The 13382-nt window shown below is 52.1% G+C and overlaps 1 protein-coding gene across 1 annotated transcript in view; it reads right to left on the minus strand.

The window, feature by feature from the left end:
• Positions 1–4878: 4878 nt before the first annotated feature.
• N4BP1 (NEDD4 binding protein 1) overlaps positions 4879–13382 on the minus strand; it is a 48246-nt gene continuing 39742 nt past the window's right edge. Inside the window, exons 5-7 of the mRNA XM_082676259.1 lie at positions 13264–13371; positions 11485–11592; positions 4879–9658 (exon numbers count right to left, since the gene is read on the minus strand). Of these exons, the coding sequence (XP_082532385.1) occupies positions 9301–9658; positions 11485–11592; positions 13264–13371 (574 nt within the window). The 3' untranslated portion in view covers positions 4879–9300. The remainder of the gene's footprint in view (positions 9659–11484; positions 11593–13263; positions 13372–13382) is intronic.

A 13382-nucleotide genomic window follows, 5' to 3' on the forward strand; every position in this document is an offset into this window, starting at 1 on the left:
ACTGCAGGAATGGAGCTGGGTTAGCCAGAAACTTAGGTCACGTTCCCGTTCCAAGAGCCAGGGAGGGCTGGAGCGAGGGTTGTCTGCAAGGTGCAGGAACAGGCTTGGAAAGGGCTTTTCCAAAGAGCAGAGCGTGCACCCCGGCTGGCCCCCCGCGGGCCCCCAGTTCAGGGAAAGAAGGCAGAACACATCCCTTAGGACGCAGCAAACCCTCTTCCCTGACCTCTCCAGCCTCCGCTGTGGCCTTCCTCTCCATGTGCTGTTCCTCTGCCAGGAACACTCTTCCATTCGCAGCCCCACGCTCTCTTCGTGGCTGATCCCATTTACCCCATTCGCACTTCTGTCTCTGGTCTCCTCGCCCAAATAGGCTGTCGGTCCCCCACCGTTGCCCATCCCAGCAGAAATGCAGTACTCAGAAGGGACTAGAGGTTGACATCAATGAATGCATGTATGGACACCCAGCTGTGGCTTCCTGAGTCATTCAGTGGAGGGACGGAGTATGGACGCCTGGGTTCAAGTCTTGGCTCTGCAGGTCACAGGGCGGGCCTGCCTCAGCTTCCACATCTGTAGAGTGGGGGAATCATTCTTGCCTGTCCCACTGGGCAGCTGCAGACTCATCCAAGGAGGAAGATGGTGGGGCGCTGTGGCTGGGACTGTGACGGACGCCTGGAAAGACCAAACAGATGAGGTCTGGGTTCAGTCTGGAGGGGGCTGTGGAGAAGGGAGGGGGTCGAGGCTCGTGTTGTCAAGTCACTTCCTGTTGCGAGGGTTCTCAGGGCCAGCCCCAGGCCGCAGACTTTCCTGGGGCTCACCACGACCCTGACGGGGGCTGCAGAGCCCCAGGGGTGGTTTAGGCTGGGACGATCATTCCGCTAAGACTCAGATGGCAGCAGCAGATGGCCCCAAGCTGGTGGCAGGGGGCGGGGGGGTTGGGACGTCTGAGGTAGGCAGCCCCTCTGCGGCCGCCAGCTCTGTGGCAGACGAGGGCCTCCTCCCACCAGCTGTGCCAGCAGTCACCCTCCAGTGTCCCCACTCAGCACGACCTCCATCTGCGCGCGATGCTCAGGCTGGTCCTCAATGCCCACGTTCCTGGTCGGGGGCGAGAAAGCTGGAGGTGTCAGGCGGCTGGAAACGCTCTGAGAGGAGACCCCGCGTCTCCCAGGGGGGCAGTGTATGAGATCTGGACGCAAGGCTTGCCTCACCTAACGGCTGAAGGTCCCCGGAGCCCAAGCCTGCCGGCCTCTGCCCTGTGAAACAGGAGGTCTCCGCGTGGCGGACTCTTCCAGTCCTCAACGGCGTGCGCCGATCCTGCTGGGCTCCCAGGGCCCACCAGTGCCATGCAGGGCAGTGACTGGGGTCTGCGGGGCAAGCGACGGGCTGCGGGAAGACCCTGGTTTGGTGGAAAGAGGCCCGTGTGCCTGGTGGGCGGCGGGCGCTCCCTTCCCTCTGTCCTTGTTCAGAAGTGTCCCAGGTAATTAGAGCCAGCTTCTGCCCGGCAGTGAGGACGCACAGCTGGGCTGGGGGTGGGGAGACCAAGCCAGTCCCAGCCGCTTGTCCCAGGAGGGAGGGGCCCCCTGGCTGCCCAGCTCTGCACTCTTCCGCCTCTGTGGGGCTTGGGATTTGGAAAACACTGAAGGTCAGATGAAGCCTGGAGGACAAGCCCTTCCTGGAGCCACTGAAGGGGGGTGTCAGGAAAGGGAGGGACTCGCAGGTGCCAGGCCCTTGTCTTAGGATTTTATCCTGGTGGCAACAACTCTTCATAGGGTGTCGGTGTGTTGAGGGCACCCCGGGATCCCCGGGGGTTCCAGACGCTGATCTCCCTAGTCTGGGGTGCGGCCTGGGCACAAGCATGTTTACAGCCCTTCCTCCAGATGACTCTGATGTGCCTCAGGATTGAAAGCCGCCAGCTGTGAGGGCAACATCCTCACTTCATTCACAGATGAGGGGACCAGCCTCATCTGAGAGGTTGCGTAACTTCCTCAAGGTCACACAGCAGGAAGTGCCAGAGAAGGGCCCACGCCCTCATCGCCAGGGCGGGAGGAGCATGGGCGCTTTGCAAAGGCCCCTTAGGGCTGTTTCTCGCCTCCCCCAGCACTGTCCCAGGCCCACAGCGGCGGCTTAGGGACAGGGGAGAGGGAGGCATCACAGAGGGGCTGGCAAGAGAGCACGCAGAGGATGCGGGTACTGGGGCTCCAGCTCTACTCCCGCCACTCACCACTGGGCCTCAGGTTCCTCAGCCTTAAAATGGGAAGAAGCGCCAGTGCCCTGCCCACCTTGGTGGGAAGGGGGCACGTGTTGTACCCTCAGGAGGGGCTGGCAAGGGGAGAGGGACCCGCTGTCGTTGAGAGACCCTCTAGTCTGGGGAGGTCATGTGAGCAAAGCAGCTTCTGTAGCTCCTCGAGGCCAGCTGCGGGAGGCCCTCTCCTTCCTGCAGCCTTTTTTGGTGGCTGAAACCCTAGACTGATCCCGGAGCCAGACAGGCGGGCAGACAAGCGCATTCTTTTCAGGGGAGGCCCCCTCCTTCTCTCTCTGGAAGCCGGGAGCGGGGAGGGCAGGCCTGCCCAGGCCTGACCCCAGACTGGGTTTCAGACTGTGGGGCGAGTAGGGCTCCCTGGGGACTTGTGGGGCGAGCGGTGGGAGGGAAAGGCCCAAAGGCCCTAGTCTGCGGCTGGGAGTCGTGTGGGAAGAGGTGGCAGGGGGCTGATTCCAGGAGCCCTGGGGCTCCTGGGCTGCAGCTCCAGCACTGGCTGTGGGCACTGATGCCCAGTTTCTGGGCAAATCCCTGCATGCCCAGCCTCAGTTTCCCCGATGACTGTCACCAGCCCTGGAACTACAGATGTCACAAGACTGGAAACTGAGCTGTAAAAAAGGCTGCTTTCAGTTTTCAAAACCCATCAAAGGTCACTTTACTGCTGTGCATCCCCCTAAATGAAGAGGAAGGCGGGTATGACGTGCACACAGGCATACTCTGGACGGCGCTTCTGCAGTGCTGGTCAACGTAAAAAAAATAACGTGTTCCTGGCGTCCTCCCACAGGAACAGGGCTGGACACGGGCCCCACTACTCAGGAAGGTGGGAGGTGGGAGGCAGCTTCCTTCCACAGCCTCCCTCTGCCCAGCAGGCTGACAACCTTGACCCGGGTCACGAGCCCTCCATTCTGCTCCCTGGGTGGGGGAGGGGGTCCATCTCGGGCGCCATTCTGGCTGCTAAGTCGCCCTGGCACAGCCTGCCTCTCGGGGAGGTGGAATGGCTGCGGGAATTCAAACCCTGCATCCTGGACACACGGGTTTTGAGCAGTGCGAGTCTCAGCATCGCCGGGCCTTGTCTCGTCTCCTGCAATATGGAGACCTCAAAGCAGCGGCGTAAGGAGCAGATGAGGCAAGACCCGGCCTGGCGGGTGCTGTGTCAGCCAGGGATCAGCTTTCCCGCGCATCCTGTGGCCAAGCAGCGGCTCCGCTGGTGTCCCTCTGGTTCCCTCTCTGCTGCGACACCAACGGGCTCTCCAGGGAGCCGAGCCTGTTAAGGGGAGCGATGTCCTCTCCAGGTCACAGCAGGACCTCTCTGCAGCCCTGACGAGGCTCTGAGGAGGGTCTGGACCACACTCTGGGTGAGCCAGCAGGGACAGAGAAGAACATTCAGAATCCAGAACACGAGATCGCTGAGCTTTTGGAGACACAAGATCTCTACCTTTGGGATGATCTGTAAGGGTGTGAACAGTTCCGTAAGTGCCCACAGCGCTGCTGGGCAGAGCCAGTCACCACAGTCACTGAGCGGGCTCTGTGTCAGGCAGTTCCTGGCCCATTTCTTCCTCACGACAGCCCTGGGCTAGGAAAGAGGATCCCATCACCGATCTCTTACCGGTGAGCACGCGGAAGGGTACAGAAGGTCTAACTCTGACGAAGCAGGCCTGGTCTCTGCCCAGCTAGGCAACGGAGCAAGGAAATTCACATCAGGGCATTTGTTAAGGCACAACCTCAAGAGGACGGAGGATGGGCTTCCCTGGTGGCGCAGTGGTTGAGAGTCCGCCTGCCGATGCAGGGGACACGGGTTTGTGCCCCGGTCCGGGAGGGTCCCACATGCCGCGGAGCGTTTGGGCCGCTGAGCCTGCGCGTCCGCAACGGGAGAGGCCCCAATAGTGAGAGGCCCGTGTACTGCAAAAAAAAAAAAAAAAAAAGAGGACGGAGGATTCCAGGGAGGAGCCACCCTGCGTGAGGGTGTGGGTGGAGCCTCCTGAGGTTACTTGGAAACTGACTGGGGGGACGCTCCTGCAGTGCTGACGCTCTGGTCTTTGGGATCTTCCTAACGATACAATGAGATTCCCTCATTTGATCTGCCAAGTGTAAGGACAGTGATATGTATGTCACTCAAGACTCTTGGTAAACCCAACTTAAGGAAAAAGTGAAGTGTGTCAGGATAACAGGCACCTCAACATCTGAGGAAAGGCATGAGAGCCCTCAGGTTTCCATGACAACAGGAACCTGGAACTCATGCCACCAGGAATCATGCTGTCATGCTTCTGCTTCTCTCCCACTATAGACCAGCTCCTCCCCTGACCCAGGGCAGGAAGCAGCCTCCAACAGACCTGGGTGTGACACTCTGTAGCCTCCCCCACCACTACCAGAGGGGACAATTCCAAGGAGTGGTCCTGACTGGCCTTAGCTTGGCCAGGTGTCTGTCCCGGCCACCTGTGGGCAGGACGACAGAGCACACTGCTTGGCTCAGCCTGGGGCAGGTGCCCATCCCTGGACCAGGTGGTGTTAGAGCCTTGACGTGAAGGGAAAATGGAGAGTAGTGGGTTCCAGGAGTGACTGCTGAGAATCTGATTTCCGAAGGCCTTGCTGGCTGCTAGAGCCGCTGTCAAGAAGGCACCATCCTCCAGTTCAATTGAGCAGACTTTATTCAGCACCTATTAAGTGCAAGGCACTGTGCTAGGTACTGTGGGAAATACAGAGAGTGAACACAGACAGCCCTGCCCACGAGGAGCTCACAGTCTAGAAAAGGAGGTAAGACACGGTACACAATCAGCTGCGGTGACACCAGCCAGAGTGGCAAGTGCCGAAAGCAAGACACAAATGCTATGGGGTCACAGAACACCATGAGGCTGCTTCTGTCGGAAGCTTTAGGTGAGGGTACAGAGGACGCAGGGCTGGGCCTTTGAGCGGGGAAGCCATTTGGGAGAAAGGGCATTTCTAGCAGAGGAGAGATGCACTCAGAGGTGGGAGCTCACAGGTAACAGAGGAAATTGGGTGGCTGCAGTGAGTGGGCAGGTGGGCTATACAAAGTGGGCAGTCAGGTACAACTGGGAGGTGGACAGCCAAGGATACTAAGCTCAAGGAGGTCTGAACTTGACGCTCTGGTCAAGAGAGCCACTGATCACTGAACAAGAAGAGGGGTGTGCAGAAATGTGTTCTTAGAAGATAAATCTAGTGGTTGTGGAGTCTGGGAGGGAGAGGGGGAAAGCTGAGAGGCGGGCTGACTGGTCAGAGGCTGACGCCCACACGGAGGCCATGAGAGCGTGACTGGGGGGCAGTGGTCAAAAAGGGACAAGAGTGGGCAAGGAGATCTTGTGGCGGGGGGGGCGGGAAAGGAGAGCAAGGAACAGACGCAGGCCCAGTGTCTGGGGGACAGTGGGTCTGAAGATGTCCCAGGGCTTCTAGGTAGAGCTAGAAATGAACTCGTGAAGGGCAGGGCTGGAGCTGGGACTGGAAGCCATTGCAAAGAGGGGCGGTGGGAGTCAGGGAAGTGTGCTGGCCCCTAAGGGTGAGGGCTTCTCGAAATGTGGTCCCTGGGCCACCCGCATGGGAACCATCCAGGGAGCTTGCTGAAGCTGCAGATTCCCAGGCTTTACTCCAGAGCTACTGCATAAACATCTCTGGGGGTAGTGCCCAGCAATCTGCATTTTTACTAATAGCTGCCCTCCCTGCTGTGAGTCCCATAGCTGGTCCAAGGTTTGAGAACCACCTGTTGAACTGGCCTTTAGGTAAAAGAAGGAAGAGGAATGAAGACGTTTAGGAGTGAGGGAAATCTCAGAAAATAGGGAAATAAGGTCAACGATGTCATGCTACGGTCACTGAATGTGGACACGGAGATTAAGGATTGGGAAAAGGCCTCTGAATTTGGCAACTGGGCGGTCTCCGATGACTTTCCTAGACTATTCCCACGTGGTGGGGTACAGGCCAAGTTTGCAGACAGGGGAGTGAAGAGTGGCAAGCGTGTGGGGGGGAAGTAGCGACAAACAGAGTTCCTTTCAGGTTATTTTAATCTCAAGGATCTGGAGGACATGGGGAATGATGGAGAGGTAGATAATGCAGAAATGGAGTCTGAGTAACTAACCAAACAAACTACCGTTGGGAGATGAGAGGAGATGGGCCCAGGGATGGATGGACGGACGGAAGGAAGGACAGGTGGGGACGTGGAAGGGCTGGTGGGGAGGCGGAACTGGGGAGGGACCTCCAAAGGACGCGGTGTCTCAGAGGTGTGTGGGAGGCAGGCTGGGCCTGAGAGGGGGTGGTGCCCGGGCCCAGGGCCTGGGGGGAGGGGCACGGACCTGGCGGTGGCGGGGTGCGCTCAGAGCCTCAGGGGCTTCTATGCGTGGATCATATTCCCCACGTGCCACAATAAGCCCGGGCAATAAAGCAAAACCACCCCTCCTGTCACGGACACCAAAAGCTGCAACAGGCCCCCAGAGTCCCTGGAGACACAGCCATGGCCCGCTACGCCTGCCAGAACAATGCTGACCCTTCATCCAGGATGGCTGAGAGGCCTTCTTACCGTTCTTCCAGCTGGCAGCCTACAGGGTCTCAAACACCGGCTACTTGACAGAAAGGTCAAACCAGTCTTTCTTCTCCCAGAGGCGGCAGCCTGGGGCCTGGGGAAGAATGCAGGCCCAGGAATCACTCCGCATCACCACCTACTTATTCTTTAACCCTGGACAACCTCTGTGGCATCCTCTGCCCTGCCACCTACTTCATTCATTCCATGGAATGCCATGGAATACGGGATGCAGAGCCACCGCACACGACAGCCCCCTACAGCCCCAAGGCGTTACAGGAAGCACTGCTGCTGACACTCCCAAGGTGGTTTAGAACTCTCCCATGGGAGGCAGACCATCAAGAAATAGTTTACAGCATCAACACTGAGCCTAGTATTAAGAGGAGCCTGGGAACAAGTAACGGACTTCTTTTAATAATCGTTTGAAAATTGAATTGTAAAGTATTAAATTTAACTAAATTTGATAGATTTAAGAACGAACCATGAATTGTTTCATTTACCAAGGTAAGTAAGTAATGCTTTTCTGACACTCCTCCCACTTGGTCTCCTATGTTCTTCCTTCCTGCAGCCGAGAAAGTGGAAAGGGGCAGGTAGAGCTCTCAGAAACAATACTAAGACCACAGAGGCTTACACAATTCATAGGTCAAAGGTCAAGTCACTTCTAGAGCCCAGAAAACTCCTGACCTCTAGGCCTAGCCAGCTCTACCTGGCATCAGTGGAGGCTCAGCCCCCTTCCAGGAAGACCTGTGGCTAAGTCCTGGCAATCAAGGTATGCCCTCTAGGTCCTTCTCTGAAACAGGAGAAGTGCTGGATTGGCAAGGCTGCTGGACAAAACCCTGACCCCAAAGGTCAGAGTCACTGCAAGACCCAACCCTCACACCTCTGCTGTTATTTTTAAAAACCACCAGTTGTGAAGCTGAGGCACAGGGGCTGGGACTAATGTCGCCTTCCGGCCTGCCTCGAGTCTTCCACCTCCACGTGCATAGCTGGGTGACTCGGGCAACCTGCCCCCTTGCTGACAAGCAGCTCCACAGTAGGATGCATCTTAAAGGCATCCAAGAGAAAACATGATTGAAGTACGACTTTGGCCACCTGGAGGACTCTGGACTCACCCCTCGAGGGATGCGGGGGTCAGACACGCCTGGAGGGAGCACTGGGGGGAGACACCTAGGTGTGCTCATGGCCAGCTAAGTCCCTTCACCGTGAAGAACGAACCAGCACCGAGTCCTCGGCAGCTGTTTCTGGGGACCGGGAGAGATGTGATCTACAAGGCAGACGTGAGACTGACCACGAGCAGCCTACGGAGAGAACAGGTATAAAATACGAAGCCCTTTGAAGGTCCAGAGAACAATAAAGATGTTAGGAATTAATTAGCCAGAAAAAGTATTTCACTGACACAGAATTTAGGCAACACTGAAAACACAATACTAAGATATCAGTTCTGAGAAAGACTCACAGACAGGAAGGGCAGCTTAGGAGGACACTAGAGAGACAAACACAGGAAAAATAAATATGGGGCTCTGGGTCCCCACAGAAGCTACTAATGCTGTTTACTGGCTTGGGTCATTCTTGAGAATAGAAAACCATTTTTTTGGCAAAGCTGCACAAACTTCACATGGCGGGTGGTCTCCCAAGGCTGTGGACACAAAATTACTCTAATGATGGGGCTCTTCACTAAACTTTCTCACATCCCACTAGTATCTTCAGAAGCTAATATGTGACTTCTAGAGTCAGTCAGGGACTGGCTGGTGAGTGTGTCTGAGCCCAGGACGAGGAATCCGGTCCACGGCTGCGGACTTGGGCGCGTCCAGACAGAGGGCACTCTGAGCCTCAGTTCCCTCTTCTGCAGGGTGGGAGGGGAGGAAGGGCTAGACTAAGTGAGCTCTCAAGTTTCTTCGGCTTGGATGTTCTGTGCGTCTAACTTTGCCCTGGTCATTAACAGCGGCTAGGCACAAGGTGCCATCTAGCGGCGCCACTTTTCACTCTCACAAATGGCTCCAATGAAAGACTCCAGAGGAGCAAAATTAACTCCTCGGGACTCTAATGCCAGGGCTGAGGGCAGAGGAGCTGGGAGGGGTGAGCACACTTCATGCTAGCGGATGTGACATAGTCATCTCAAGAAAATATAAGAGGTCTTGCCTTCCCTAAGAAAGCAACTCTTTTTTTATTTAGAAAGGCTAATCATATCCATTTGTCAATATTTTCAGCGTTAAGGAAAATAGTTTAAAAAACATAAAAATGTAAGTACACTCAAGAGTAACTGCTATTAAACAGTTCTGAACAGGCAGAAAATGTAGACTTTCCTTTTACAGAAAATGTTAAATCTGTAATAGCAGCATAATTTATATATAGAAAAAAGCTGGTTTTGAAAACCCAGATTTTTTTATACACAAAACATGTTTTTTTCTATACACTACAACAGCATTTCCACTGGGAAATTGGTTTCTTCACATTTTGTCACTTCCTGCTGCCACGTGCAGATACTAGACTGAGTGCATCTTCAGCCCGGAGCCCCAGTTCCCGACGGCCTTCAGTCCAACACCATGGCGGAAAGCGCGTTCAGGTCTTTCATGTATGGATGAGCTGCCAAGATCTGGTCGATTTTCAGTCTTTGCTCTGAGTCAGGGAAGATCTTCAGAAGGGCTTCCCTTAGCTCGCTGGTTTCCGCAGAAGATCTCTGTGCTGGCATGGGCAGATTCTGCTGGATGTTGGGAAGGTTTGGCAAAAGTGGGAAGCGGGGCTGCTGAGGAAGCCAGTGGCTGGGTGGGGTGCCCTGAATCCGGGCTGGAGGCTGGTGGCCGGTGCTGGCTGCCTGGGTGCCAGGGACTCTGAAGTTGGGGTCAAACATGCCCACATTTGGCAGGGCATTGAGTAGGGGCTGCATATCTCTGTGAACGGAAGCAAGTCCTGGTGAGCTGAGTTATGAGATAAACAAGAAATCTGTCTAAACATCTGCTGCTGACACCAAGGCTCAAGGAGCTGCTTGCTCTCTGGCCTCTGAAGGCAAGATAGAAGACTGCAGCCAAGGCAGGGATGGCAGCTGTCCACAGTGGGGCCCGTGAGGATGCCAATGACACCAATTCCCCATCAGTCATGACAGGGAATGCTAGCTCTTCATGAGCGACTCCACCTCCCTGGCCTGCTGCTGTGAGGACTAACCAGCTGCTTGGCTCTAAACCAGGGTGTACCAGAATCACCTGGAAGCTTTCAAAAGAACTGGAAACAGGGCCCTACTCTCCTGCAGATTCTGATTCTCTGTGGAGCCTGGTTGACAGGGCTGAGAAAAAGGAAACCACTTTGGGCAGAAAAGCTGCCTCCCCAGCCCCCCAAGTCTGAGTGAGACATTGGTGCCCACAACTTGAATGCACGTGAGTGTGTATACAGCGTCCGTACTGTGAAAAAGCCTCCCACTTGACTCTGCCTTGCAGCTGAGAAATGGGGCTGCCTGAACACTTCTCCCAACTTCAAAAGCTCAGTCCCTCTGTGGGGGGGGGGGGGCTATTACTAACTTCTTATTCAATTAGTTAACACTTTTGTGAAGAGCCATTAGGTGAGCAGGCAGGACTGACCCTGCTGCCAGGCTGCTGAGGCTGTAGAAGGAGCCGGAACTCTCCTTCCATTGTTTGACCCATGGGCCTTGATGCTTGCACACAGGCCTCAGGTCTTAAAGCCTAGCAGAGGATTTCCAAGTTCAGACTTCTGAAAGAAAATGAGACATGTGGACATTCAACAGGTGTTAAAAATGGCTGCCGTTCTCTTGGTGTCGGTAGAGAAGCAGGACCTTTGGGAACTAAGTCCTCATCTGTGTAATGAAACCCAAAGGCTCAAAAGAGAAATGATTCACAAGACCTGGGAGCTGAAATCATGCTGGTCTTGTGTGCAGAAGACAGCTCTGTGTGAACCACCCGTCCCCCCAAAGGATCCTGTTATAAATGGAAAGGATCAGCTATAGTCTCACTGCCTTAAAAAGCTGGGGGAGCTGTGCGTCTGATTCCTTTCAGTTTAGACCTCCATAGCATCCCTGTGCAAACATCTGCTGAGAAATACACAGAAATGTAGCCTGTTTTACTTTAAAAAAGGGAAAAGGTCTATCACTGGGGAATATGATCTGCCACTCAGGCACACAGGACACTTTAGTTAACAGCGTCCATTACTTGAGAATTCTGAAAACAGAAACAACCACCACTAGCAACATGTCTTTAAACACAAACAACAAAAAACCCAAATCCACAACAAAGAAAACCTAAGCTATCAAATCAATTTCGGATAAATAGAGAATACTGGCTTCTCTATTAAGTGAGGTAGAAAGTAACACTTCCCCAGGCAGTGATTCCTGAAGAGTAAATAAATTAATATAAGCATAAAACATTCAAAGCAAATGATTTGGGAAAATCAACTTAAAAAAGATATTCAGACACACACCATGAACCCAAGCAGCATTCACTAATAAGTGACCACTAGCAAAATCTGCTTTGTCTTCTTAGACCTACAGAAAATCTGGCTCCTCATCCTCTCCTGGGATTAAAACCAAAAGGACCACAAATGAAGATTTGGTCTTTGGGAGACATTCCACATATATTTCACCAGCACTAAATCTAAGGCTATTTTAAAAAATAAAACACCATTTTTAATCTTTAGAGAGAGAGTACTCACCCTGAAGCACAAAGAACTGAAACAAACTTGTAAATGCAAGACAATCTGGAAAAGGAAATACCTAAGGAAGACTTCCTTCCGAAGAAATTCTTCTAATCGAGGTCCACTTCTTCCCAGAGGATCATCAGGGACCATAAATATGTCCCCCACAAAGGTATACTGGAGCAATCTACAACATGGAGAACAATTACAGTGCTGGAGGAAAAAAATTAAAGGCTGCTTAACTGCCTAAAGCAAAAAACAAATACACCCCAGTTAAACCATTTTAATTTCTCTTTTGGATACAAATATTGGTCAATACAATAGAGTAAGAAACTTTTACCCTATTGGCTCTCACATTTCTTAGCAAGACTTTCAGATTTTTATCTGGGCCTGGGAAGCAGTTCCTTCTCCTGACTTTCAATGTAACTTTGAAAAATAAGACTGAAAGACTGTCTTAGGATACAACAGGTGCTTAGGATACAACAGGTGCTCAACCAAGGTTTAATTTTTGAATAAATGAGTCCATAAGCAAACCCACTGATGTTCTTTTAAAAAAGGGAAACAGTGTATGAAGAAAGAATATTGAAGGTCAGTTGAGCATGATTTATCAAGTCTACAAAAATGTTTAAAAAAGAAAAAAGTCCAAATGGCTGGTTTGCTGCTTGGACTTTGGTTTCTGCCTTGTTTTATGAATTCTGAAGGCAATGGGTTGGTGTGTGACTGAGTCTTGACTCATTTAAACCTTCCATGCATACACAGATGAGTGTCCAATACTGACAATGAGCCCAGGGCACAGATCCAACAGAAGCACATACTGTACCCAGGTCAAAGACCAATTCTGAGCTCAGCTATCAACAACAGTTTTTTCAGTCAAAATGCATATAGTAATTAACTTTCACCTGGGCATCATTTTCTAGAATGATGAACCAAAGAATCATTTTCTAAAATCCTCCAATGATTCAACAAAATATAAATATCAGACAAGTGGCAACTGTGAAACCCCTAAAGAGGTAAGTAGGTAGTTACACTAGTTATAGAATAGTTATACTAGATATACACAGCCTTGAGGTATGTTTTTTAGATTTGTGGCATTTATGACTCATCCCTGGCACTACCATAAGAATATTGCTTTTTGTTAAGTAACTTGTCAGACGATGCTTGCTAATGGAAAGTCCTGGAAGCTTGTGTTCACTGATCTTAATGCAGCTGAACACATTCAGAGTGTCATTACAAACAAAAAACTTACAGTAGTGACTGCAAACTCCTGACTTTGTTATTTTGGATGATATTCAACATGTTTTCAATACAGATGACTAAACTTGGTAAAATGATGGTAAAATGCTCAAGAAAAGCATCAGATAGTAAAAAGTAGAAACACTCTCTCCTCTCCCAAAAGTGAAAGCCCAATCAGTATGTTGATTTTGGTCCTACCCTCTTGATGAACTCATAGTTGTCATTGAACCCCAACCTTCATATTTCATAACTGAGTAAAGTCAGGAGGCCCAATGACTTGCTCAAGTATCCCTCGGCATCAGGGCAAGGTGAAGTCAGGTGGCCATTTCTGCTCCATCACAGTTAACAGAGAGTTAACTGTGCCACAGAGATGTGCCTCTTGCCTCCTGCCAGGGAAAACTGATCTACAGAAGACACCTGTAGGCACAGAGCATGCTCACACATCACCTGCTGGAGCTACTGCTTTGTGTTGAGTCCTCCCACTTACGGAGAAGGGCCAGCCATCCTGTGGACTGGGAGCATAGTCTTATACTTTAGGCCCCCGACACTGCTTCCAAGGTGGACGCAAAACAAATAATAAACAACAAAAGACATCTCTGACCAAAGACAAAGAAGAAAATATTACCTTTTTGTAATTATTTCTCTCCAAGAGGCTGACTCAGTCACAAATTCTCTGAAGTTATCATTTGTTACAATTATGCCACCAGTTTTGTCCGCTAAGTGTAGTAGAAACCTATGGTAATA

The sequence above is a fragment of the Grampus griseus genome (assembly GCF_964374135.1).
Source record: "Grampus griseus genome assembly, chromosome: 19".
Lineage (NCBI taxonomy): Eukaryota > Metazoa > Chordata > Mammalia > Artiodactyla > Delphinidae > Grampus > Grampus griseus.